Here is a 27423-nt window from a genome sequence, read left to right as displayed (position 1 = left end):
TAAGATCCCGCATGCCATGTGGTGCAGCCAAAAAAAAAAAAAATAAAGAAACAAACACATAAATAAATAAAATAAAGGTCTCACTAGATGATATAAGAAAATGTGGACACATTTGAAGGGGAAAATCGAGAAGATCCTGGTAAAATACTTCAAGAATTATTACTGAATTCCAGCACAGCAGTTATTGTGTAGAGGGACCCAGACATGTCCCGTGTTATGAAGCTGCTCTACAGAGATGGTGCTCTACGGGAGGACTGGGGAGGGCAGGGACACATCTGTTGGGAAAATAATACCTGAGTGGGTGATGGGAAGACACCTCTCGTGGAGCCTGACTCCACTTAAGGGATTAAAGCTAGCAGGACGTATCTGAACACTGGAAGCCTTGGACAGATCCAGATCATTGGAAACAATTTTCAAAACAGAGTTTAGAAAAGTGTGTTAGGAGAACATATGTCTGGGACCAACAACAAAGAGAGGGAGCTGTCCACAAGACAGAGAAGGGATGTGGCTGGGGAAAGGGTGGGTTACACCATTTTCAACTTTGTTGGCTCTGCTTAAAAGGAGTTGGGGAACAATAGGAGAGAGAAACATTAGGGTGAACATCAAAGAGATTGCACAAAGGAATGTTTCTGCTGATACGGAAGCAGCACCAGACACTCAAGGCCTAGGACTCCAAGGCAGAAGGAAGGAGAGGCTTTGTGGGCAGAGGTGATAGAGGGACATTACCTCTGTTGCCGGCATTGTGCGATGTCAACCTAAGTGTGGGCTTAGCAACTGGACACCAACTCCAGTGGAGACAAGAGTGGGTCACAAACTGGAGAAGTTAGAGAAGGAAGAGAATTCACAGTGATACAGGATAAATATATCTGGGATTAGGAACACGAGGCTTAAAGGGAAATGGAAATTGTGATTCATCTTAAATATGTAAATGGATACCAGGGGGAAAGAAGGGAGCCTCAAGTAGCCTGTGGTGGGAGGGGACCCATTTGACATTTTTGAATTTTTCGCAAAGACATGAATATTTCAAAGGTCATTCTCTGAGAGAGGAGGCAGAATGCATAGGTTGGATTGTTTGCCCCGGGATACAGGAAGAAGAGAGCAAAATTAACCTCTTGTTGGTGGCTTTTTCTCAACACTGCAGTTGATACTAGTCAACTGGCATTGTAAAGACTGAAGCAAAGATTTCCTTTTTACTTTTTTATGTGTTTTCTGTCTTTCCTGCGCCCTCCCTGTATTATCAAATCCCTGATCCAGTCATTCATTAGCAACAGTCATATGGTACCAGGATCTGGGTTCTGGGAACTTAATTTTGCTCTAGTCATCTGGGCTTTGCTTGTGTTTTCTAAATTCTCTGAGAGGAAGCTGATCCTGGGATGTGGTTCATATGCTTCCTGAGTGACTTTTTAGGAAAAGTGGGGTGCCAGAGAAATTCAAGTCTGGATTGATGAACTTTGGAGGAACTGAAACAGCTACCCCCATTCCAGTAGAAGGGACCTCTGCTGCTGCTATAGAAGGAAGAGGGCCTTGACTCTACCTCTGGCAATGGAGTGCGCTTTCTGGCTGACGATGAATGAGCACAGTAGGGGATCAGGAAAGGCAGAGCTGTAGACTAGCATTCCTTAGAACTTTTAGGTTATGAGAGAGGGAGATTTTATTTTTAACTTTAATTTCTCTCTGGATATACATTAATGGGAGATTTATATTCACATGTACTATAGCACTTGGTGCCTTTTATGCTGTCCAGAGGTGCTCACTGCCAATGCTGGTGAGCTACCCTGGACAGTACGGCTGGTTATCATGGGAGAGAGGGAATGTGGGCTTGGAGTGTCACCTGGACATAATGAATGGACCCTATGATCTATCCAGAGGAATCCAGAAGCATGAGCTAAGGTTTTTTGCGTGGATCCCAGGTGGATAACAAGGACAGACATGTGGCTCTTTACCACTCCTCTTCCCGACCCACACACTGCCCAGGGTGGCCTCGGAAGCCTGCCCAAGACTAGAAGCCATACACTGTGTCTCACTGTGTCTGACTGACCCAGACAGTAAATCCATTGCTCTCTTTATTTGTACACTTTTGGAGCTTTTCTGCAAGGCGTGAGAGTAGAACCCCCAGAGCATAGCCCCAGTCCTCTCCCTGGGCCTCTGGTGCAGAGATCCGGGGTAGGACACCTTCCTCGGCTCACCCACTAAACGATTTCATATGACTGAACTCTTGCGCCATCCTCCATGCTGAATGTTTCCAGAAGGGAGGCGGTATTTTGGATAACAAAGGGTGGTCGAAACACTGGGATTTTACTTTTTGTTTTAAGTGGGGAAGGTTGTGATAGTCTCTAAGGATAGGCAGGTAGAACTCTATGTTGGGGGAGGGGAGTGCTGAGCATATCCGATTTTGTGATTTGAAAGCTTTAGACCACTATGCTTCGAAGTGACTGCTGGCCACCAGACTTGACCCTTCTAGACATCAATAAACGTGGGAATGCCTTCCTGACGGAGGGAACAGGCTGCCTTGAGGGATGGCAGCTCTCCCCTCAATATGACCACAGGCTGAGTGCCCAGTCATGAGTTTAGACAACAACAAAATTTGGAGACTGATGAGGGGGCAGTATGGGGTGGATCAGTTCTGGCCCCTTTGTTATACCCGTTTCTGGATCTTCCCTACTGAAGAGTGGCAAAGCCGAGTCTGGGATGTTACTGGAACTGTTTTTACTGGGAGAGTGTCCAGTGCAGTGAAACTGCCACGCGGGCTCGTTTTTGCCCTCACTAATCCTTTTGATCACTAGGTGTGATACAGATGGCCAACTACTCAAGGAGTTATTGTGTGCTGTTGTTGCCAGGAAGTAGCCGCCTAGCCAGGGACCACTTTTCCATCCTCCCGCCCCACCCCCCGACCCTCGCGTTTAGGAATACGAATATAAGGGAGGTCTTGGTTAAGGTTTTCAAGAAATGGTGAGCCTTCTACACACTCTTTCCCTCCTGCAGGCCAGATGTGGAGGACTACAAATTCCTGCAGGGTGAAGGAGCGTGATGCCCGAATCACTGCATGGAGACAAGGTATCCTGACCAGGAACGTTTGCCGGAGGCTATTACCATTATAAGTCTAAGTAATAAACTAAGTGGCTGAGTTAGGTCCACAATTTTCCAGGCAACAGAAAAAGGAAGTGGTCTGAAACTGCCTTGCATACCCAAACTCACATACATGTGCTCCCTTGTTCAGATTTAAAGAGGAGAGGCAAGACCTCCATCTTGGCTCCTGGCAATGCTCTACAAATCAATATTGGCGAGAGAGCCTTATACTTTTGAGTCCATTGGACCCTTAGCTAGTCCCTTAATAAAAATAATTTGATCCCTGATGACTCTCCATTCCTCTGATCATGATCATTAGAATCATGATAGAGATGAAAGGGTGAGTGACTGGCGTTTTCAATACAGACCTGCCTCACTGTGGGGCTCTGGGCAAAGCCTCCTGAGAGCTAAGGTGTGAGAATGAGAAAATGATGCATGTGGTGCCCCTAGAGGGACAATATGCAGAATGGCAGACAAGCAGCTCCATCCCACTCCATGCATGGGAGAGGGTGTTAAGGGCCGGGATGCAGAATTAGCTGTTGAAGGCTGAAGTGGTGGTCCAGCCAGAACACTCTGAGACATCAAACTCTGTAACAGACCACAACCCCAAAGGTCGGGGCTCAGTGTGGGCACAGACAAACCACTGGGAGAGATACACGGGATGGAAGACATAACACACGGTAGGCGTGTACATCTAGTGGAGTGGCATCTAGCTAGCATACTTCTGAGAGCCTACAATTGGGTAGTGTTTCTAACCTAGATTCCTTCCCCTGAAGCATCTCTTGGTTACCACAATTTTCCTTATGACCAGATCACAGCAGACAAAGAGAAGGAAAGGAGAACCGCTGGGCAAACAGCTGTGACTCAGAAACTTAGAATTTATTCTGGAACATCACCCTGATATTTTAATTGGTGCTTGGTGGATGGGAGTTAATCACAGACAAGCAGACAAGATGGGGTGCTCTGCCCTCCTACAGCACAGCTAATATTTGCACATAAGAGATCCTTCTTTTGGGCTTCCCTGGTGGCGCAGTGGTTGAGAGTCCGCCTGCCGATGCAGGGGACACGGGTTCGTGCCCCGGTCCGGGAAGATCCCACATGCCGCGGAGCGGCTGGGCCCGTGAGCCATGGCTGCTGAGCCTGCGCGTCCGGAGCCTGTGCTCCGCAACGGGAGAGGCCACAACAGTGAGAGGCCCGCGTACCGCAAAAAAAAAAAGATCCTTCTTTTCCTCTCTCCCTCCCTCCCTTCCTTCTTACTTCGGGGGGTAAGTGACGCAAGGGCATTTGCCCCACTGTCAATGTAGACTTTAAGATGATGAGGGTCACAGTTTAAAGCCACACTAACCCACGTCTTACTTTGGGGAAAGACAAGTTTCCAGCAGGTATAAATTTACACAAAATACAAGTATGCTTTTTTGCAACAAAAGAAACTATTTATTTGGAATATGCATTACCAGTACAAATTAGGAGACTGTAAAACCTACACCGTGTTAGTATCATTAAAGAACACAAAATTTCAGTTGGAATCAAAAGGGACAGAAGCCTGTGCTCTCACAGAAGCAGGAAAGCTTAAATTTTCAAAACCAAAACAGAGCAGAGCTTTGCAGGTTTATACTCTGAATAATAAGAACAGGGGAGGGGGAGCGGGAGAATAAAACCAAAGGAAAGCACTTCAAAATAGTTGAAAACGCCAAAGGAAAGAAAAGAAGTAAAAAGAGAGAAAAGGGGGAAAACATTGGATGTTTTATTAATTTTAACAAAAGGAAAAAAAAGTTTACAAAAAAATAAAAGATTCCAGAAAGCTTTGAGCTAGGGATTGAAACCACAAAGGTGATGTGAAAAGCTTGTCCTAATTTTGTTATGACTTAAAAACAAGAGTGCAAGCGTTTGGGTAGAAACACTTCCTAAAGTGTTCTTAACTCTTCTTGTTTGGGTTCTTGCTGCTTTCTGAATGCTTAATCATTTGTTGAATGAAAAACATTTAAATTAAGGTTCCTCCAGATAATATTGCTTTCTTTTCTCCCCTAACTTAACAAAAACATTCCAAATCAAGCCAGTTTGACGATTTGCTTTCATCAGCTGCCTAAATCAGAGGTTCATACGAGGCGCACTGCCAATGAATCAGGTGTAACTGCTCAGCACTGAAACAATAGCACTGAGTCTGGCTCAAAAGATCAGTAGGCCAAATGACTCTAGGACGGCTTCCTGGATCTGGTCTACTCAGCCAGTGGTGCACAGCCCACCAGGATCTCCTGTGGGATTCTACTGGAAGAAAGAAATCCTCTCCAGCTGGAAAGAGTCGTGGAACGTTGTTATTAATCAGGAAGAAAGAAAAGAAAGCATTTTATTGTGTCATTCACAATCAACCAAGGCAAAAACCTTTCCCTACAGTATAAGAAGGTCCCCTGGACCAATTCCTTGAATTGTTAAAGGGTTAAAAAGAAAACTCAAGTCCTTGCCTTTGTTTTTCTCAGGGATTGCAAGAATGCCACACACTCCAAAAAATGCAGGTGAAAAATATGAATCATTGTGGGCTTGATCTTTGAAGTCAACTGAATTCTGAAACGAACAGAAGTACAAGGAAACAGCCTATTCTACAAATGTCATCTTTTCACATCACCTCAAATACATATTTAAGGAATAAAAACAACAAGACCATAATCCGGACAATTAAAAAAAGCCCCCCCATAAACAAACCAAAAATAACACAAAACAAAACATAGTTTCTTTTTTTTTATATTTTAAAGAGCAGAAGAAAGAAAAGAAAAGAATTTATTTCTGGGTCTCGAAGTTAATAAACATAATAACGTGTTAGGCTGTACCTATTATGCTCACTATTCCAACCTTTTTTTTTTTTTTTTAGTTTACAAAATGAATTACTGTCACTTTTAAACATTGTGAAACAGGAAATGGATGTGCACAGCTCGACACTTTTCTAGCATTCTTGAACTAATTCACAAATGCAAGAAAATAAAAGAAAAATGGGGGAAATGGTGAATGTAGGTAGTTCGGTGTTAAAAACTAATGCAGGAATGATGTGCATTGTCACAGAAAGAAGAGGGGAAATCCCCCATCCTGTTTTGCGTGCTATGAGGGTCATTTTTAAAATTTTTATTATAAACACTATTAAATTCAGACCGCTTTTTTGGTTTTTTTTCTTTATCTGAATATACAAGAACATTCATTATCAAATGTTCATCATCAATACTACAAAGAACGAGACACGAGTCGCAAGAAACAATGGAAAATGTTAATAAAGCTGAAAGAATCGTTGAGTATTTTTTTGTGTTTTTTTAAGGTTTTTTTTTTAAATTTGAGTTTCTGTAGTTTCATCTTTTTTTGGTATCGAAGTCAGGTTTTTCTGGGCAGAAAAATAAAACTCAGAAGGAAAGAGGGGCAGGGAAGATATGTGAGAGAAAAGGCAAACGGTAAATAAAGAACCACCACCACAGCAAAATGAAAAATAAATGTAAAGGTGTCACTTGGCAAAAGTACCGCACAGGAGTCAATTCCAAGCCAGGGGGAGGAGTTAGGGATGAAAAGGAGGATGTGATGAAGAGTTACAAGGTGGGCAAACCCTAGGGCTAGTATCATTTCTCAGGGGAAATCTGCCAGGGAAAATGGAGCGCTCCCACTTCCATCAGAAAATGAAGGAGTCTTGGGGCACATTTTGGTATCTGTAGGATTGACCTAATACGAATTCCCAGGGAGCTGTATTTCCAGAGGCACGCTACTTTCCATCCCCAAACTTCCGCTGCCAGTGTTCTCATGCTTCGCTTAATGCAAAGAGATGTGGTGGCCGCCACGTTGGATGTGATCGCAGGCGAGGAGGGGAAGTCGTGGGAAAGGTACTGGATGCGAACAGCACTGCATGAAGTGCTAGGTGGGGAAGATGCATTGAGAGGTGATCAGTGCAAACTACTGCAGGGAGAGAGACTGCCTGTGCAAAGGTAGCACTGCTCTGATCTCTTTCATCAACTTAAAATGGCAATCATTCAACCCAAATCTGGAATCATTCTTCCTGTTTCCAAGAGAACCCTTACGTGTCCCTTTTGTACTTTGCCCCTAATCAGGGGGATGCGATCCCACCATATTCCTCTGTGGGTAGTTTCAATAGATCCCTGCCACTCACACAAAGTTCTCCACTGGTTTTAATCACTGTAGAATGGTCACAGGATGGCTCCTTCCAGGAATCCTCTTTATCAAGCCCTGCTCTGATTGTGGCACTGGTTAGGAGAGAGTCTTTCTACTGATCTCCGTCATCCAGGCATAATGCCATCTTGCCAAATATTTACTTTTTGCATTTCCTTCAAATACACATACCTTCTAGTTCCTTAGGTTAACCCCCCACCTCCCAACACCCACACACAGGAACATTTTCGAATCGTTACTGAAGTGCCATACAGAATGTCCATGACCTTGTTAGCTGGCCACTCTCACCCCTCAGGGTCTTATACCTCTCCCGGAGGCCTCTCAAACATAGTAGATGTGACAGGGACTAAGTAGTTACAAGGCCACATACTGGATTCAAGTACAAGCTTAGAGAACCAGGTCCCATTTCTTCCAATTTAGAGACATCTCTATTCTAAGAAACCAAGCAGACCAAAACAAACGAACAGAAGGAACAACACTAACCCTTCTCTTTGTCATCAGGCTGATGACCTCAGGGTACTAATGTTAACCAGAAGTTAGAAAACCATTTACTGTCCCTCTGTGGCATGAACCGGTTTATCTTAGGGATGCTTCTTCCCCTGACTTCACAATTACAGATTGGATACGAATGAAATCAACTTCTTCGGTCTCTCACAAGCCTCTTGGTGAGCCAGGCGTAATAACCCCCATTTTACAGATGAAGAAAATGAGGTACCACCTCCCACTTAGTCAAGTGACAGAGCTGCCATGTTTATTGCCGGCACAGTTGGCTATGAAGAACGTGAGCACAGGCGACATGAGGACAGCTTTCTAGTACCTACTCTTCACTCTCAGATATTACCAGGGAATAAAAATCATGGATGATTTCACTGAAAGCATGACCTCCCTGCTCTCCATCACTCTCAGGTCTTCAAAGTAAGCAAGCAAAAAGTTTGCCCAAGCCGTGTTCTTATACATCTTTCTCCTCCAGGACAAGAATGTTGGAGCCATACAACACTTCGGATAATTAATACAACGTCCCTAACGTGAACACAAAAACAAAACAGAACCAAATCCATCGTAGACTTTGTAAGTACTGTGTGTGGCTCCCTGAGAGCTCCAGAGGTGGTGAGAACAGGATTAGTTTATACTGGAAACCTGGGCTTCATCGTGATCGAGTCCTGTGTGTGTCGTTCTGGTGCGTGCATGCTGGGGGCCTGGAGGCCCCAGGTACGTGCTGCTTCTCTGTGTCAGTGACCTTCACTCAGAGCTGTTAATTCCCTCTCTTGGGCTCACAAGGTATAATGCTATGGTTACTAATATAGGTATCTGAATGTGGCACGTGCCTGATTTGTATGCTTGTGTGTGTGTGTGTGTGTGTGTGTGTGTGTGAGAGAGAGAGAGAGAGAGAGAGAGAGAGATAAAGGGGATAGGTAAAGGGTCGCAGGATAAGAACCTTCTACTCCTTAGTGATGCATTCACCACCATGCCTAACTCAGACCTGGTTTTGCAGTAGATTCTGAACATCACTTCCTGCACGGTCTCCAGAGACCGTTCCTCTGAAAGCAAGAGCTGTTATTGGGAAGATGCAAAAGCCTCTAGGAATTCTGCCCTTCGTGTTCCTTGAAGCTTCTCTTGCTGCCTGACTTCCTGCTGGGAACCAAGCTAGCAGAGGTGAAACCAGAAACTGTGGCACTTCTAGAAGCCCAGCAAAGGCAGCCCCCAAAGAATACCTGGGGCTGAGAAGGAAGAGGAGGAATTGTATTCTAATCAGAATCGCCCCCGGGGAGGTTAGAGCAAGAGGAGGTAGGGCGGCCTGGAATGAGTAGGGCAATGTGGCGTATTCCTGCTAAGAGGTAGTGAGAGTAACGAGAGAAACAGAGAAGGACTGCCTGTTAACAGAGGGAGCAAGGGATCCCAGGGAGGTAAGTCTGGCCCCTCAAACCACCAGCATGAAAACATACCAACACTTTTATTATTTTCTTTGTATTTTTTTTTTCCTCTTTAAATTCCTCTAATTGTTGAAAATATCCTTCAGGGATGTAATAGAGGACGGGGACTCAGGGAGTCTAGGACAGAGGGAAAGGGGCAGGGAAGATGATGGACACCAGGCTGACAGCTGGAGGCAGGGAAGGGTGGCTTCTACCCAGAAAAAAAGGGAAGAGAGTATAAAGAAGTGTCCAGATTGGCTGAAACAGCATCCCAAAGAAGAGAAGAGAAGGAGACTCTTATTGTGTGTGCTGATTGCTTCGACCTCCAGTCTGACCGCTTCAGCGTTGAGAAACCCTCCCTCCTGGCCCGGCCCCGACTGGAGCACAGGGTCAGCCGGGATGCGACTGCTGGGAGATCAGTTGGAGGTATCAGAGTGAACACTGCCAGGGCCTTCTGTAGGGGAGGTCACTGATGAAGGGGTAGTAGCATCCTGCCAACCTCCATTAGCCTAGAAGGGAAAAAGGGAGAGAAGTCAGTCCTCTGAGATCGGGTGGCCGTTCTGAGCAGACAATGACAATAAGGCAACTTGGGTAAAGGGCCGAGCACAGTGCCTAGCCCACGGGAACACTCATCCAAGGGGCGGCTAGGATTGTGGTCGATAATGCCCACCTCCCCCACCCTCAGATGAGTTTGGCTCTTCCCAGCAAGCCTCTGGACACAGTACTAGCACCTCTCACTTCTCACAGGTTTTGTAATTCAGTCCAAGCCACCAGATGGTTGTCCTGTGTGCTCTAGGATGACGGCAGCTGTCCCTGCAGGCCAAGGGACCGAGATCTAGCTCTGACCCTGGCAACAATTAGCTATTGGTTCTGGCGAAGCGCTTCCCCCTGTTTGGCCTTGGGTTCCCCTTTAGAAAACTTAAAAGATTAGCTCAAATGCTTTCTCGGGTCCTTTCCAGCTCTGGATGCTCCCTGTATTATGGGATCCCAGGCACCTGTTCTATGCAAGGTTCTGTTCTAGCTGCTCGGGGGTATATAATGACGAGTGAGACACAGTTCATGTCCTCAAGTATGGGGATGAGACAAGCAGACGAATGAACTATAATGCCAGGCAGAACCTAATACATGGTACAGCCCAGTTGTCATGAAGCTTCAAATGAAGGCAGTATCTCCTCTTGATGCGGTATCGGCAAAGGCTTCATGGAGGAGGGATTCTCTGAGGTGAGCCTTGAAAAGCGGGTGATCAGACGAATAAAACAGGTAAAACAATGGTGCCAACACCGTAAGGACTGGTCTGTGTGACTATATCTAAAAAGGTGGTAAGACAGGAAGCTACAAGTTTGATCTGTATTTGTAGATCATCTTCTAAGACTCTAAATCCAGATGCATTAAAACAATAAAATTGTCCTAAAAGGATTTGCTTTAATGACCACCCCTTTCAAAACAGACCCCACCATTAAATAGCTGAAGAATGATTTGCTACAGTGGTTGATTCATGACGGTTTACATATTTTAAAGCACGGAACTGTAAATGTGCTAAAAGGCCCCTTTTCCCCAGTCACTGGGTTCCTTTGAAGTTAATAGACTCTCGACACTGGAAATGTTAATACTGAACAGACCAAATTTTAGGGAGTCCTGGTAAATTATTTTTATTGTACTTTCCTCTCCTTTTACTCCCTGAAGTAGGTGGGGGTACCTGGGGGTAGGTATTATTATCGCCATTTGGGAGGAACCACAGCTTCCACCCTAGTATAATCCACAGTGCTTAGGAGCATGGCTGGCACTTGTAGGTGCCGGTAAACATCCATTCACGTTTCATTCATAAGAAAGCACAGGTGTAAGAGAAAATCAGCCTTCCCGATTCCGACTGAGACAGAACACAGGCTTCCTAACCTTTGAATCGGGCTCCTTTTTCTCTGCCCTTTTCATCCATTTGGCTCTCTCTGTCATTGGTTCACCCAAATGATGCTCCAGTGTTCCCAGGAAAGCCAGGCTTTTCATTCAGAGAAGCTCCCACCCCTTACTTCAGCATGAGGGTAGGTGTTTCCCCACACACCTCACTTTAAGAGCAGATCTGGACGCTAAGCGGGCAAAAGGTCATCCTGGGCAATGCCGGGAACACGGCCCCTCAATCTTGGATTATCGAATAACTGCTCTCAAGTTCAAATCTCCACCTCTTAACTGAGTCAGGCAGCTCTACCCACTCCCCTTTTCTGTTGGACACCATTTCCCCTGTTGTTTGTTAAAGAGAGATTAGAAAGAGGGCGATGAGGGGAAAATGAGAATTCTTTCTCTTATAACAGGAGGCTTTGCTATCTTTTGGGGCCTAAGACTCTGTAGTATGATCAGAATCAAGAAAAGAATTCATTCAATTTCCACATTTAGGTTGGTCACCAGAGTGACAATATCTTACTTAGCCTCCCCTCTCAACCAAGGACACATGTATTCTTTTGGTACCATTTTAGGCTGATTGAGAATCATGGTTCTGTTTATTTTTCCCGGAAGAAAATCCTTTAGCATCATTTATCTTTTCTGACGATAAAAGTAAGGTGTGCTTATATGATATTTGCAAATACAATATTTGCAATTATGCATGCAATATCATGTTTGAAAGTAGGAGAACTGTAAAGGACAGAGTACAATAGCCATAATCCTACTACCCAGAGATAATTACTCTTAGCATTTCGATATGCATCCTAAAAAATTTTAATATGTGTATGTTTATCAGATAAGTAGATAAATAAATTAATTAACTCACTAATTAAATAGACTGGAAGGTGTGTGTGTGTGTGTGTGTGTGTGTGTGTGTGTGTGTGTGTTTGCTGGGTAGCATGGAATTTTAGGAAACTTTCCAGGAGCTCCATAAGCACCACATCATAAAGCAGAGAGTGAGGTGCTTATAAAAGAGGAAAAATGTCATGTATCTTAGACTTGACCTGGTATGAGACAAGTAGGGGAGGAAGCTCTTTAAAGCAGCTAGTGTCCATGTCATAGCACGTGGCACAAAGGCATGTCATTACATTGCTCACAAATCACCAGCACTACCATTGTCGAGCCATACTATAATTCCATTAAAATAACAGTAAGTGGTGCCCCAGATGAAGCCATTAGTTAAAAAAAAGGAGCTCTGTGGCGTTTCATTAGCAGGGAATTAGAAAGGCACTGTATATTGACCAGAAGGTTCTAGAAGACTTCTTTTTGAGTCATCTCTGAGCTGAAATAACTCAAACAGCAGACATTTGATCTCTTTCCTTCAAAAGTTCTGTTTTCTCAGACCAGTGCTCAGGACGCCAGAGGGGAGAGAGAGCTCACAGATGGTGGAAACAGGAATTAGTGCAGTCTGATACCAAAACCAGCATTTAAATGATGCTAGTTGGCCTGGTGAAGAAGAGTATATAAAACCTTAAAAAACCTTATTAAAAATAAAGAAAGAAAACAAATCTCTTTAACTGCCTTTTCTTCACTCCCCCTCCATCCACAAACACACACACAGACACATATGCACACACACTTCAGATGGGGTGACCAACTGCCCCAGTTTGCCCAGGACTCCGGGATTTAATGGAATGGGGGACTTTCAGTCCCAGGTCACCCTACCCCAGGGTATCCCAGCTATGACCCTTGATCTCTTGCTAAATCCAGGACACTGTAGCCTATGGGTTTCAAGTTAGATGAATGCAAGTACTTTTTAGAACAAACGAGTCTAACACTGGGAAATGTTGAAGGACCCTTTTCTCTGGAGGTGCTTTCTACCATGGCTTATTGTCTGCTGCTGCCCGTGCTGCTGCTAAAGCCTCCGTGAGATCAGAAAGTGCGAGCAAATCCACCCTAACCGGCTTTCCCGTAAATCACTTCGGCTGTTTCAGCTGTATCATTCCAGCTTTAATGTAAGATGTTCAGAGGCTGCACCGTCTTGGGAAACAGCTGACCTCGCTTACTGCCACGTTAACCCGGGGAGCAATTCCTTCCCTCTTCCTCCACTGCGGGTGAATATTAAGTAGGAAACGCCGCCTTTGTGTGTTTATTTATCTCTGGGAACAGTGAGAGTCAAAGATGGTCTCATTAACAACCGTGTGAGGTGGCGGGAAAATAAGACCTCTGTTTTAATTTTTCTTCTGCACCCCAACTGCCTCCTTCACTCTCCAATGCAAACCAGCCTTTAAAGGGACACACTCACTTTGTAAAATGCTGTTGTTGGAAACCACCCTGAGGGGATACCGGGGTGGGAATCTGTAAAGCCAAATATACCCTTTTTGTCTCAAAGCATCCATAATGGGAGAGAGTTCACATTTACACCCAGTTCCTTCAGGTTAATTCTGTAGCCTGTGGCCTGGGAAGCAAGACTTGGTGTAACATTTAATTCCACCAGGGGAAACCTAAGCCGGCAGCAGGCTTGACCTGGAACCTCATGAAGAGGAAGCTAATAGAATATAGAATTAGGACAAAACGCAGTAGATTTCCTAGTTAAGGAAATCTGGACTTTCACAACACAAATTCAAGGCATTTGGGAACAAAATGTTTCAGGAACAAAAATGACTACTCTCTATCCTACCCACATAACTTGATAGACGCCACATTTTGCCAGAATCCCATCTAATGGATAAGGCAAAGCACGCCTATCAGAGGAGGTAGAGGAAGCCAGCCATGGAGCTGGGGATGGAGCGATGGTGGGTGGCAAAACCCGCACGGTTCCTCCTGACATACACAGGAGCACAGAACTGCAGCTTAAGCCCTGACTTCCCTGTCCTCTGTTGCCCTCCTCGAGCCAGAACTCAGGGGGCCACCTGCCTCTCCCTCGCTGTTGCGGAGCCAGTACCCCTTTTCGCCCAGAGCAGCGGCTGCTGGGCTGAGTGAGAACCGCTGGTCCCATCCTGCTCTTATTCCCGCTCTTCCTCTGAGCTTACCTTAGCAGTACACGGTTGATGCAGAGAATTCATCACCTGATGTGACAGCCCAAGCGAGCCTGGCACTAAGAAACTCTCATTTCCAACCCAGAAATACACCGAGGTGCCACAAACCGGCTGATGTCAGCACCGAGTTGAGCTTGATCTGCATATGGGCCAGATGCCATTACCAGCAATGCCTTCAGCAAGGGTGAGGTAGACGTGCTCCAGGCCCTCAATAACCCAGGCCCTGGTGGGGCCAGACAGGAAGAAAAACAAAGAAACATGCATGCATCCTCTCTCCCTCTCTCTCCCCCCCCCCCTTTCCCCCCCCCCCGCCACACACACACACACACACACACACACACACACGGCCACCATTTATCAGGGGAGACATCAGCTCATACAGTGGAGTCACACCCTAGATCCAACATTCTTCCACCAAGACAGAATTATGTCTTGCTGATATGCATAGACTTTTCCCAAGATTATTCTGTGAGCACTTCCCAAGAGATGCTCTGGGATGAAAAAATGCTACTGGAAAGCCCCCTTAGGGACAAAGGATTCAAAATTTCCCTGGGAAATTTTACAACAGTAAACAGACCCAAACCTATTCTGGCACCCCTACAGTTCCCTCTCGAGCTGCCCTCAGCGTGATCTTTCACAAATGTAGTTTTGATCATGTCACCTCCCCGTTTAAACCTTCAGTGGCTTCCTACTGGACTCAAGGTGAGGTTCAATGTCCTCATCAGGTCTATCATGTCCTGGACCTTGCTGACTCTTCAACTCCATGCTCATGTTTAACATTTCAACCATATCAGGGTACTTAGAAATTCCCGTAACGGAGCTACCATTTCATGCCTGTTTCTTTCCCCTTGAATACAATGCCCCACTCATCCATCTACTTGCCACTATTGCCCTGGCTCTTTTTCAAGACTGAGTTTAAGTATCCTTGCACCTGTATCTGACCCCTGGCAACTTTTCTTCCTCCTATAAGCCCTCCAGGTCATCGCCCCCTCCCCCCCACCCCGCACCTCCCTGCCAGGATGTACCTCTATCACAGCACCTGTGCCGCCATATTGCATTTGTTCTTTCACACGTCTGGACCATGAGAACAGGGCCATGGAACTTATCTTTGGTTCCTACCACGGTGCTTGACACAGCATAGATTTTAACAGATATCTCTTGGAGGAACATAAGAAGAAGTAAATAAACATTTAGTGGCACTGTAATGTCCATCCTCCATCGTAGGTATGGACACGGAGAAGGGTATCAGGTCCCTGACCTCCACAGTTCAGTCTGACTACACGTAAAGACCTGTGTATACCTAGAAAATATTCAGAGGTAGCACCAGGGTTCAAGGTAACTTTTACACCTAGGAAGTGAATGTTTCTCCTGCTAATAGGTAGGCATCAAGGAGATCTGGTACTTCATAGCTTAACCCAAACAAGAAACTATTTTTCATATCTATATTGTTCTGTTTTCTTTTTAGGGAAAGCAATTGAAAAAAACATTGGATACTGCCTGTTGCAATTCCATCTTAACAAGGAGTGTTCTCCACAGGGCACAAGGAGCGGGAAGATAACCCACCCTGCATCTGGAACGGTCTCCTAGTCACCACCTCAGGCATCCTGGGAATCAGACAAATGTACAAAATAGACATAGTCCCAAAGTGGCCTGTAGGTCTTTGCCCATCTTTAGTCTCTCGAGGGCTGAGACCCACATGCAGGTAGAGCTTCCACCATGGGACCTGGGAAAGGAATTGCCAGATAAAATATAGGATACCCAGTTGAATTTGAGTTTTAGATAAACAACAAATAATTTTTTTAGTGTAAGTATGTCTCATGCAGTATTTTCATTTGCTAAATCTGGGTAACCCTGTCTGGGAAGAACATGTGCTCTCAGCCAAAATTTTTTTATTCTAGCCTAGTTTGGCTAGAATAAATTTTGCTGCTTTTCTTTCTTTGACCTTCTGCACCTGTATCTTCACACAGGGAATGTCTTCCTCGTGGCTGTGACCATCTCTACCAAGCCCTTGCCTAGCTTCTGCTTAGCGTCCTGCTGTTTATCACAGTTCATTTAAGAATGAGGTAGTGACGTACATACACTATTATGTATAAAGTAGATAAATAAGGACCTACTGTATAGCACAGGGAACTGTGCTCAATATTTTGTAATAACCTACATGGGAAAATAATCTGAAAAAAGAATATATACGTACATATATGTATAACTGAATCACTCTGCTGTACCCCTGAAACTAACATAACATTGTAAGTCAACTATACTTCAATTTTTTTAAAAAAAAGAACGAGGTAGTGACTTGCTCTTGTAAATGAAATCCTGCTCTGGAACCTCAGCCCACCAACTACTGCCTGCCATCACATTTCCCTGAAGTTGGTCCTCTGTCTGGATTATCCCATGCCGCTGGCTCTAGGATTCCTGTTTCCATGGTCCCCTGCCTATTGGGGGTTTCCTCTCTGATTGCCACTTACCACTAGGTCAGTCCGTGGTGACCTTACACCCAAGTCACACCACCATACCCCTTGCTAGTCTGCTTCCCACCACAGCCTCTTGAGCCCTGAGATTGTGCCGTGAGGGTTAAGAGAGATCAGTGGTACCATTAGCCATTCCTGGTAGAGAACAGACGTTAGTACTTAAAGCTACTCTGAAGAAATAATAGACTGCTCACTGCCAAAGTGAGATTCCTTCCTACTCTACAGAGAAGTCAAGGGAGAGGTTTTTGCCTTTGCCTACCGCTTCTCTGTTCTCTAGGAATCCATATCTTCTTTCATGGCCCAGCCTGAGGGCTACCTCCTTTCTGCAAGTCGTTTCAGGGCAAACCATCACCCACTTCTCTACATTCTAGTACCACTGACCTTTTGACCTTTATGTTGACATTTAACCACGTGCAGCTTTTATTTATGTAAATATCCATGCGAGCACCAGATCTTATTAGCTGCAACCCTTTAATTCTTAAAATCTACAAACATGTGTTCAGTGCCTACCTCATACTATGTACTAGGCATACTGTGGTATATATAACACGTTTTTAAAAAATGTGATGTCTGCCCTCATGAGCTTGCTGACTTGTGGGAAATAGACATTCAAAACATATCAAAAGAACAAATATAGATTCCAGATGGTAATAAATGCTATGAGACAGAGGAACAGGGACCTCACTGAGGTTGGGGCTTCTGGAAAGTCAGCCTAAAAGTGAACAGAAAATAGACAAGTAAAGAGTGGGGCAAAGAGCCTTCTAGGCAGAAGGAGAAACCTGTCCAAAGGCTCCAAGGAACCGAAAGAAGGCCTGAAAGAATGGAGCATAGGAGCACAGTGGCGAGTGCAGCAAGACGGGCCTGGAGAATGGGATGGCTTGATCATGCCAAGAATTGCAGGCTTTGATTTTTATCTTCAGTAAGATGATAAAGCATTCAACCACAAGCCACTAGAAGACAAGGATCATGTCTGATAGAGCAACTGTTCAAGTAAGTACTTGAGTTGAACAAATAGAGAAATGAATGCTTTGAAAGCTTCTTTTGGTGCCTGTCCCTGTGTCTGTAAGGCCATCTGTATGCTGGTACCCACTGTAACTTTGCAGTTATGTAAGAATAGTAATAATAATTCTCTTACTTTGGTTGAAACGAATATATAATGGTACATAAACTCAGTGTGAACATCTATTCGTCTCAGGCCAGGAACGTACGACTCAGAAACTAGAATTTGCCAAACTCAGTCCCCACTATATGCCACAGCTTCTGGACATTTCAGGTTTCAAAAGCTCAGGGTGCATGAAGTGCAGAGACAGCATGGCTGCTACTGATCTCAGGGCGGAAGGCAGATGACCCATGCTCGTAAGTTCACCTTCTGGGAATCTATGTGCTGTTTATGAAGGTGCTAGAACCTATGAACCACAAGACTGGCCTCAGAGAACTCTTTCCAGGGATTCTAATACCTTCTACTCTCAAGCCTCAATCCACCTTACCAAACTTACACTGGCGATGCGAAGTCCTGGGCTGAGACCTGTATAGTCAGATGGTAACCCTGATCCATGTTCACTTGGTATGAATGTGAACTCTGTTATTACAAGTCATTATCTCCAACTGTATCTGGCATGCACTCAAGGGCACTCAGTCAAAATCCAACTGCAAAATTACAGCACCATCACAGTGCAACGTCCTGCCAGCTCTCAGCGCCACACGACTGAAGTACATGCACATATAGGTCAACTCCAAGATCAAGATCTATTTTGGAACCTTCTTAACTTCATCCTTCCTTAATTCATCTGTTGTGAAGGCCCAGAATTAATACTGCCACGTAAGGCACTTGAGACACAGAGGATGGTCTGGGTCGAACCTTTCGTAGCTTGCACAGGATACGAGGTAGTGTACCTTTCCAAGTTTAAGGCTGGGATGCTTTTGGATGCTCAAAGTGCAAACAGGACAGTTACATGTAATGTTTCCGTGTTCCACAGACCTAGGGGGTCCTTAGGTTAAATGTACATACAGGAAGTGAAAGCTTCAAATTTGTTTTATTTAACTTTTCAGAGACAAAGAAAAATAAGCTCAGCTTGCTTTAGCTAAATAGAGGTGTCTTAGTGCAGAAAACTATTTATATCTGAATAAACATCCTCTACATCCAGCCCTGCAAAACTAAAGCACACGCACACTTACACCCATCCACACACACTGCACAAAAACACACATAATTTCCACACACTTTATCATACTGACGTAGAGCTAATACGTGTTCAGAAAATACTTATGGCACCTAAAAAATGTGCATACACACACAGATGCCGCATATACTGGAAAAGAGTAGCTCTATTATAAGACAATAGATAATTATATTTACTCATATAGCCAAATCTGGAAAATTCAAGCAAAGGGTATTTTTTTTTACTCTCAGTATAAATTATCTGATTGGCTGATACAGACAGCTCCAGATTCTTCACTTCAGTTTCATAACCTTTGATTTTGCCGTGGCTTTGTTGAAAGGCTATTATCTACTCAGGGTACACACAGGAATTGTATACACACCTGAACGAGAAACGGTGGCTATCTACGGAACACACACATAACTCGTGGTGTAAACCTTGAGGCTATTTACCATCACACAGGAAGCTAAATCCTCTTACACTTTCCTGACCATCCAAGAGACAGCAATTACCCCAGATTATCAGACCAACAATGACATGTCGCGTAAAGAGAGACACCGAGCCAACTTCACATCCCAAAGACTGGCATATTCAAGTACACTTAGGACATTAATAGCAATTTACGTGCCATCACTGAGACAAAGCCACAAAGGCTCCGTTGGCAGCCTCTTATTTTGAAGCCTATTATTTGTGGGAGTTACAGGCTATAATCACAACAGAAACTTTCAAAACCCTTATCTTCCGTGACGCACCAAATCTATTTCAGAGCCATAATTGCTATGTCACCGGAGAGTCTGCTGCTTAATGCACTCAAATGCCATTTAGTGTTTGCAGGGTCATTACAGCTAACAGAAGGGTAGGAGGGAGAGATGGTGGTAAGTTGTGGGGTACAGGCAGACAGAGAATGTTGAGGGGAACGTGCTAGAATGGGGCATGAGGCTCTACTGTGCCTTATTTAGGGAATGATACTGTTGTTTTGAGAATTCTATGTACCTATGAAATGAAGGCAAGTGCTTGGAAACTACGTACTCAAGAATTCAGAGTTATTTTGACACCACCCCAGATATCTTCAGTGGATGCTGGGGGATATCCCCTTTTATTCTGAGATTCTCATCCAAGTATAAGACTGGGTTGATTTTTTAAATTTTAATTCTTTTCCTTTTAGATTGTCCCAGCAATCTCTGCAGTGGAAATCTTCCAGCTGTGCTGTGGGCTCAGGAGTCTGACTTGGCTTTTCTGTATGTGTTCTGCCAGGGAATGAGAAGGGCAGAGGGGAATGATGATGGTGAGATGTCAAAATTCAACCATCTAGAAGAATGTGCTACCTTTCAGATGGTAAAAGAAGATGCAAGGAGACAGATATAGCCTCCAAAATATGAGAAAACACCTAGTCACTCAAAAGACCATTTTTTAGACCTAAGTTTAGCTAAGGTCGTAAGAAAACTTTTAAATTATATGTAGCTTTATTTCTTCAACCTGGCTATAAACTAGCCAATGACTTATTTGGCAACTCCTAATACTTAGGGGAATACTAGACATAGGGTAAATCTTCAAGGAAAGTTTTGACTGACTAATGTATCTCTAGGTTCTTTTTTTGCGGTACGCGGGCCTCTCACTGTTGTGGCCTCTCCCGTTGCGGAGCACAGGCTCCAGACGCGCAGGCTCAGCGGCCATGGCTCACGGGCCCAGCCGCTCCGCGGCATGTGGGATCCTCCCGGACCGGGGCACGAACCCGTGTCCGCTGCATCGGCAGGCGGACTCTCAACCACTGTGCCACCAGGGAAGCCCCTCTCTAGGTTCTTTTACACAATTCTTGGGTTCTATTTTATAGTCCTGAGTTTTTTCATACACTAGAAATACAGAAAATGTCAAGCCAGTTCAGATTGCAGGGTTAATACTTTTTTTAAGATCGCCACCAGTATCACATATAGATCTGCCTTTAGTTTTCCCAGGATAACAATCCAGCTTTCACTCTGAAGAACCTTCCACAGAAATAGACAGAATGAGACTTGGGGCCTTATTCCTCCTGAGTCTTCCTCCATTGAGAAATAGAATTTTCTCTATTTTCTAAATATTGGCCAAGTAGGAAATGGAATCATACCTTTCTTGTGTAAGAGCTCTTAGAAATCAATAAGAAAAACATGAGCATTTCAAGAATGCATAAAAAAGACTAACAAACAGATGAAAAATGTTCAATCTCATTAGTAAATCAAAGAGAGATACAAATTAAATTAAACTAAAAATGAGATGGCATTTTATAATGTGATAATTGAAAAAGACTGAAAAACTGCTAAGACATTGTTATTGAGAATGTAAGGAAATGGGAAGGATCAAAAATGCTGGTAGGAACCATAAATTTCCAGGAGAAAAGTTTACAGTACATCACAAAGGCCTTAGATTTGTTCATACCCTTTGATCTAGCAGCTCCATTTCTAGGAATTTATTCAAGGAAATCATACAAAATATGCACTGAATTTTCCGTACTATGATGTTTACCACAGTGTTATTAATAATAGTAAAAAAAAAAAAAAGAAAACAGCTTAAATGTTCCACAGTAGAGACTGATTAAATAAATCACGGACCTTCCCGGTAACAAGCTCTTATGCAGTTATTAAACTTATGTTTGAGAAGAATGTTTAATGATATGGAAAATATTCATAATATATTTTTAGTAAAATAAGTAGGCTACAAAATGATGTGTTCCATATGATCCTAACTTTTCTACACCCACACAAAACATACTTAGACACAAAACGCTAGGAGGCTGCCAAGCAAAAAGTTAGCAGTAATTTTCTTCTTTGTGAATTTCCTGCATTCTCCAAATTTTCTACATTAAATATTAATTTGTAATCAGAAAAAAAAGTAAATGTAAAATTTAAACAAAGTGTAGGGAGGAAAGTCCACATCTAATTTAGGTCTTTGTCTTGTGTCTTTGAAAGGTCATGGCCAACCTCTACAGCTCATTGGAAAAAAGACCAGTGCAATTAATGGCCAAATCCAAGTCTGAGGAAGAAAGATGGAGGTAAGAGGGACTCTTCTGCCTGGAGAATAGTGCATTAGCAGGTGATTTCACAACTCTCTTCAGAATATAATTACCCGTCAGGAGTATTAATCAGTTGTTTTTCCCATTCCACAAAAATTAAGGTCAAAGGAAGGAGGCTAAACATAGCAATCAACTTAGACAAGATGGAGAGTTGCTTGAAAAGAAGCATTTGATCTCTTTTTAATTTCCCCTGTCCCAATGCCCAACACAACTGGTTAATAGTAAATTCCAAGAAAATGCCTGCTGATCGAATCAGTGAATGCGAATGAATGAATAAATGAAGGAATTGTAGATCAAGCCCAAGTCTTCAGAGACAACACCTGCCCCAGAGAAAAGTATGGGGAAGAGAAGAAACAGCAACAGATACCTGGTCTCTGAACATACGCATAAAAGAGTTCTAGCATGAATTAGTAAAGATTATTGGGTATAAGGTACATGGAAGTTGGAGGTAAAAGATGGATACTGGGATATGATAAATAGAGAGAAAAAGAAGAAAAAGCCATTGTCTTATGGGAGAGACTCTTTCTGGACCACAGAAACCCCAAAATGTGTAGGGGTTCCAGGCCGGCAGAAAATCCAGACACAAGTTGGTTGCTGGTTTTTCAAAAAAAAAGAAAGAAAGCAAAGAAAAACCTCTTGACAATAGGTTCAAGTAGGCTCACTTCAAAAAGTATGCATTAAGCACCTAGTGTGTACCAAGTCTGAATGGAAGGCTGGGATACAAACTAGAATCCTCTTCAGAAACCTACGGCTGAGAGGAAGTAAAGAAAAGAATCAGAGAAGAATGCCCATTCCAAGCCCAGCGCCCTAAGTACTATGTAGGAACTAGGAAGAACTTCTAGGAGAAGATAATTCTGATCTAAACCCTGTAAAATGGGTAGGATTATGAGATGTTTTCCCACTGCCACAGGTTCCGGGCCACGGATTCTACTGCTTGAGAATCTTAACCGCTAGCAATTGTCTCTAGGAAAGGCCAAGCTTACTAGGACAAGAGGGGTAAAGAACCAACATTAAGAGTGCCAGGCACTTCTCGAACATGTAATCTAGAGAAGTACCAGGGCAGGTACTTGGTGATTTAACAGCAAAAACAATCACTCCAGACAAGGAATGAAAATTGACACCCATAGGTATATTTTTTCTAATCTTTAGACGTTTTATTATTGCTGTTGTTCTGATTCCTGATTTCATCCCACCAAACTTTTTTGGTTTACATTTTTAAGGTCCTAATTATTTTAATAAAATTAAATAAGTTAAATAAGTTAATGCATGTAAAGTTAAATGAATTAAATAAGTTAATGCATGTAAAGTGCCTAACACATGGGAAGAAGTCAGAAAGTGTTAGTTATTAATACAATTATTAAATGTCCTTTCAGCCTGTTAATTTTCTCTTCTTATTGTTTTATAATTGTTCTTTAATTTACTGCTTTATACCACTTCCTTATTTTATTACTACTTGATCTGTTTTATAATCTTTGTAAGTATGTTCTTAGAGGAGGCTATTTACTTTAATCACTCATTCTAGCTTATTTTATGTTGTTATTATCCTCTTTGCTACTTGCGTATTTTAATTGCTTTTAATGTTCATTTTGCCATTTCACATGCAATTTTATCCATCTCCTGCCTTTTTATCATTCCATTGCCTTCTTTCTTCTTAATTTTCTGTTTTTCTTATTTCCTGGATCTTTTAAATTTAATATTTGCCATTATTTTTTTCTATTTATTCTTTCTAGTTTTGTTCATCTATTACCCTTGTACCTGTTGCACTTATTCTTTTAACTTATTCTTTTACATTTTTATTCTTTTTAATTATTAAAAATGCCAAGTATTAAGTGTCGACAAAGGGGGCCACTTGACAGAAGTCCTGGCCCAGTGAAGCAAGGTGGCTCCTTCTCATCTTTTCTGTTGGCCTAGGAAAAACTGTTACTTCTATAGTTAATGCCCCAGTTTCTTCACTGCTGATCTTCTATCCTCCAAAACCATTACTTAACATGTATAATTTATTAAGTTAACAGGCAAAGTTTTCCTCTTCTTCCATTTCACTGTCCCCAAATTAACACTTCAAAACAAAATAAAACCTCTCTTGATATTTGGTACCTAGATTCCTGAAACAGTCTTGCCATCTATTTTAGTGAACCATCAACTCTCTCCATGAAGAGACACTTGATCTAAAATCTCTCTTCTCTCTTGTGTATGATCACTGGGTCCCTGGCTAAGTTGGCTAGCCAAACATGACATAATAGTGGTGAAGAGTAAGCTATATCCAGGGAAGGACTTACTATGTAAGTTTTAGATTTAATTTTAATAAAAGAACCAACCAGTCTTAAGCCTTCTATATGCTACCCTGAAAGGATATATAACAGAATAGTCATAACTGAGTTCTTATAGTTCTTTCCCATACCAGCCAGGCTCCAAAATATTTATTACTAGGAAACATAACGGATTCTCTTACTGTAAGGTTCTTGACACCTCCCTTCATTAAGCATAAGATCTAGAGGTTCAAGGGTCCATCTGGATAAAGGGAAAGAACAGAAGCTTTGGAGTTAGACCATCTTGGCCCACACCCTGGCTCTATCACTGATGGGCTATTTGACTTTTGGGCAAACTACTTAACCTCTCTGAGTCTCCATTTTCTATCCATAAAATGGAGATGAGAATGTTTATAAAGACACTGGATTAGGGTACTCAATAACTATTATGAATTAGTATTCTTAGTATGGATATTGGTGGAGGCTCAAGTTATCCCCAGAACTTTAAGCATGTAATTAATTGTGCTTTTGTTCTTCTACCCCTCTAAAAAGGCACAGAACCCTCAGTAGTTACGCTGGCTCTCTGTAGAACTCCTGAGTTCTGGTGAGAGAGGGACCTGAAACTTCCCTCATGAGAACCTCATCCTCTTACAGAGAGAGTATCCTCAAGGTCTACAGGTCGGCTGAGGCTGGTTTCCACACTCCCAGAGACTGGACCTCTCTAAGCCCCAAAGAGTTTTTAGAAATGTAGAAAGGTTCAAGTCAAGATGAGTTCAAAGACACGTCTGGCTTAGGCTTGAAAACTTATTAGGTTAGATGAATTAGTGGCAGACAGAGTTGGAAATTATGATGGCCATTCTCCAAATTCTTTAAAAATCATATTATGTTGATTATATAAAGGTGGTGTAGTCCTTCCCTTTCAGTGAGGCAGGGGACTGAACCAGGTAACTCCCAGTCCTTCTAGCTTTCTGTGACTTTACAGAGTGCAAGAACCATGTCCTATTGATATTTGCATTCCTGGTACTGGATATCAGAAGGTTCTCAATAAATCTGTCAAATAAAGCACTTATTCATTTACTTAACCTGGTTAGTTGTTCCAGACTCAAGTCAGTCATGCCTTCTATATCTGTGAATTTGGAGAATATTTAGGGATCCAAATACTTAATATTTAAAGATGTGGAACAGAATATCCCCAAACTCACTTAGAGCCAGGTATAAGTAGAGATTTTAAAAATGTACCAAAGTTAAAAATAACAATTGGATTTTCTTAAAAAGAGGTCTAATATTTTCTCTGAAAACAAACTTGTTTAAGAACATGGAACTCCTTCCCAGACGGCAAGAAGAGGGCCATCTTCTGAGATCAATACTAACTTTTCCCCACAATTAAATTCAGCCAATTTAATTAGCTTAATATTTACCGAGGTCTAAAGGGGCTATGCCACTTTCAGGAGCAACCACAAAAACAAACTGCCCTTTTGAGGTTGTAATTTTTTTTCTTTATGGAGCAGAAGGCGGGGTCAACTTGAGTCCGGAACAGCTAACCCAATCCTAGCCCAAGGACAGCATGGCTGCAAGGACAAATGTGGGCCCAACTGGACAGGATGCTATAACACATTGATTCCAATGAAAACAGCATGGCGTCATTGTCATGTCAGAGATAGGACTATTTCCAAAAACACAAATTTATCTTTTCCTTATAGTTTTGAAGTATTTCCTCTCCTCCTGTATTTTCTTGGGAATGGAAAAACATCATGCTTATAAGTAGAACAGAGATACTGGAAGAGGCCTTTGACATCATCCAGCTCAACTGTCCTTTTTAGAGTACAGGAGACTGAGTCTTATCGAGAAAAAGTGACTTGTCCACAGTTACACAGGCAGAAAGTGGCAGAAGTGAAAGATGTGTACACACATTATAAATGTAACCATGTTTGGAGTGATTGTATCACTAGGTTTGAGATCAAGAAAATTCTTTGTGACTACTTCTACTTCTACAAAGAGATATGGAATCTCCACAGAAGTATACTTATTTTATTGTAAGTCCATGGTATGGCTTTTTTGTGCAGCGGGGAGTAGGTTTCTCAAACTATTGCTGGTTGGTCTTGAACTCCTCTCTTCTGCTATATAGCTTAATTTCAAATTCCCTCCTAAACTACAAAGTTGATTGGCTCCCTTGTCCTAGTATTCCAAGAACAGGAAACGTAATATCAGATAAAGTGTTGAATGAGACTGAAAGTTAAAATACATCTTGATTGGCATCAGGGTTTCTCCAACTTGACCTGGATATATTATGATGTAGCCTCTTTCCCCGAGGTCAAAAATGCTATTGATGACATATTTATCGAAGGAATGGATGAATGAATTAATGAATACATGAATGCATGAATATTTAAATACGACATTGAATGATCTGGCCTCATTCATCTTCTGTACCTTTAAGGACTTTCACCTGGCAGCTGGTGAAAAACAGTGGATTGCATATGAAATTACAATATTGGGTTTTTTCCTTTTTTTTGCTTCTCCAACTATTGTGGGCTCAAATAAAATGCTGTTCTAGTCTCGAATGCTCAGTTGATACGGTATTAAGGCTGAAAGGCCTCGTCATGTAAGAAGCTAAAGGGACTTTCCCTTTGGCTCTGTCATCAGGGAGAGCCAGACTTATAAGCTTCTGGAAGGTGGGGGTCCATCTCCTCTGTACTGCTGCCTTCAACCCTGCAGAGACTGGTTCACCATGTTCAAGCCTATCCTCACTCCCTTTACCCCCCATACTGGGGCTGTTCACTGGTCCCTGGCTGCAGCACCAGAAGGTACCCAAAGGCAAGTAACTGGGAGCACATCTGAATATGTTTTAATAACTTCAAAATTCACATTCAGCTTGGTAGAACAATTAAAACTTCATATAATTAAAGTGAGTTTTTAAAGATCTGCATATGATTTTAATTATCACCCTCACTCTCCATTCTTACAAGTCCACATGTGGCAACATCTTATTAATATATACTTTAAGTGGAAGGAGGTCTCTCAGAAGTAGTTAAGAAAAAATGAAAATGATGGCAGGTGGCCAAGTATTACCAAGTAAGCCCTGTGATGTTTAAATGCCTGAAACGTGTTCACTTAAACAGTTCTCTATTTTTGTCCCAATGATTCTATATTTTATTTATTTTCTTTGTAAATGTCCTTTTGTCCCTTTGCCTAACATGGGAGAAAGCAAAAAAAAATAAAATAAAAACACGTATGTTATGGTTTACAAAGATCAAAGCCTCATATCTATTTTTCCACTACTATAATTATCGCAAAGCAAAATCAATGAGACTTTTCTGTCATAAACTGACGTTAATGGCACTTTGCCTTTATAGAGAGAACACTAACACTTTTTTCTATTTTCACTTAATCTCTTGAATAATGACAATCTTATAGAGGTATCTGTCAACATTTAAGATGTGGCTAGAGTGAACTCACTCCCTTAACC

The 27423-nt window shown here is 42.6% G+C and overlaps 1 protein-coding gene across 4 annotated transcripts in view; it reads right to left on the bottom strand.

Annotated features, from left to right (window-relative positions):
- Positions 1–27423, bottom strand: part of PBX1 (PBX homeobox 1) — a 320664-nt gene that overhangs the window by 29322 nt on the left and 263919 nt on the right. The window contains exon 9 of one of the 4 annotated variants that reach the window (XM_024741978.1): positions 4484–9637. The exons of 2 other annotated variants lie outside the window; for them this stretch is intronic. In XM_024741978.1, coding sequence (XP_024597746.1) covers positions 9545–9637 — 93 coding nt within the window. In that variant the 3' untranslated portion in view covers positions 4484–9544. Of the gene's footprint in view, positions 1–4483; positions 9638–27423 lie in introns of those variants that run through there. One more of the 4 variants, XM_024741981.1, reaches the window with a different exon arrangement.

The sequence above is a fragment of the Neophocaena asiaeorientalis genome, unplaced genomic scaffold (genome assembly GCF_003031525.2).
Source record: "Neophocaena asiaeorientalis asiaeorientalis breed wild unplaced genomic scaffold, Neophocaena_asiaeorientalis_V1.1 scaffold283, whole genome shotgun sequence".
Lineage (NCBI taxonomy): Eukaryota > Metazoa > Chordata > Mammalia > Artiodactyla > Phocoenidae > Neophocaena > Neophocaena asiaeorientalis.
Note: the sequence above shows the minus strand (reverse complement) of the source record. Positions and strands in the feature narration are given on the sequence as shown.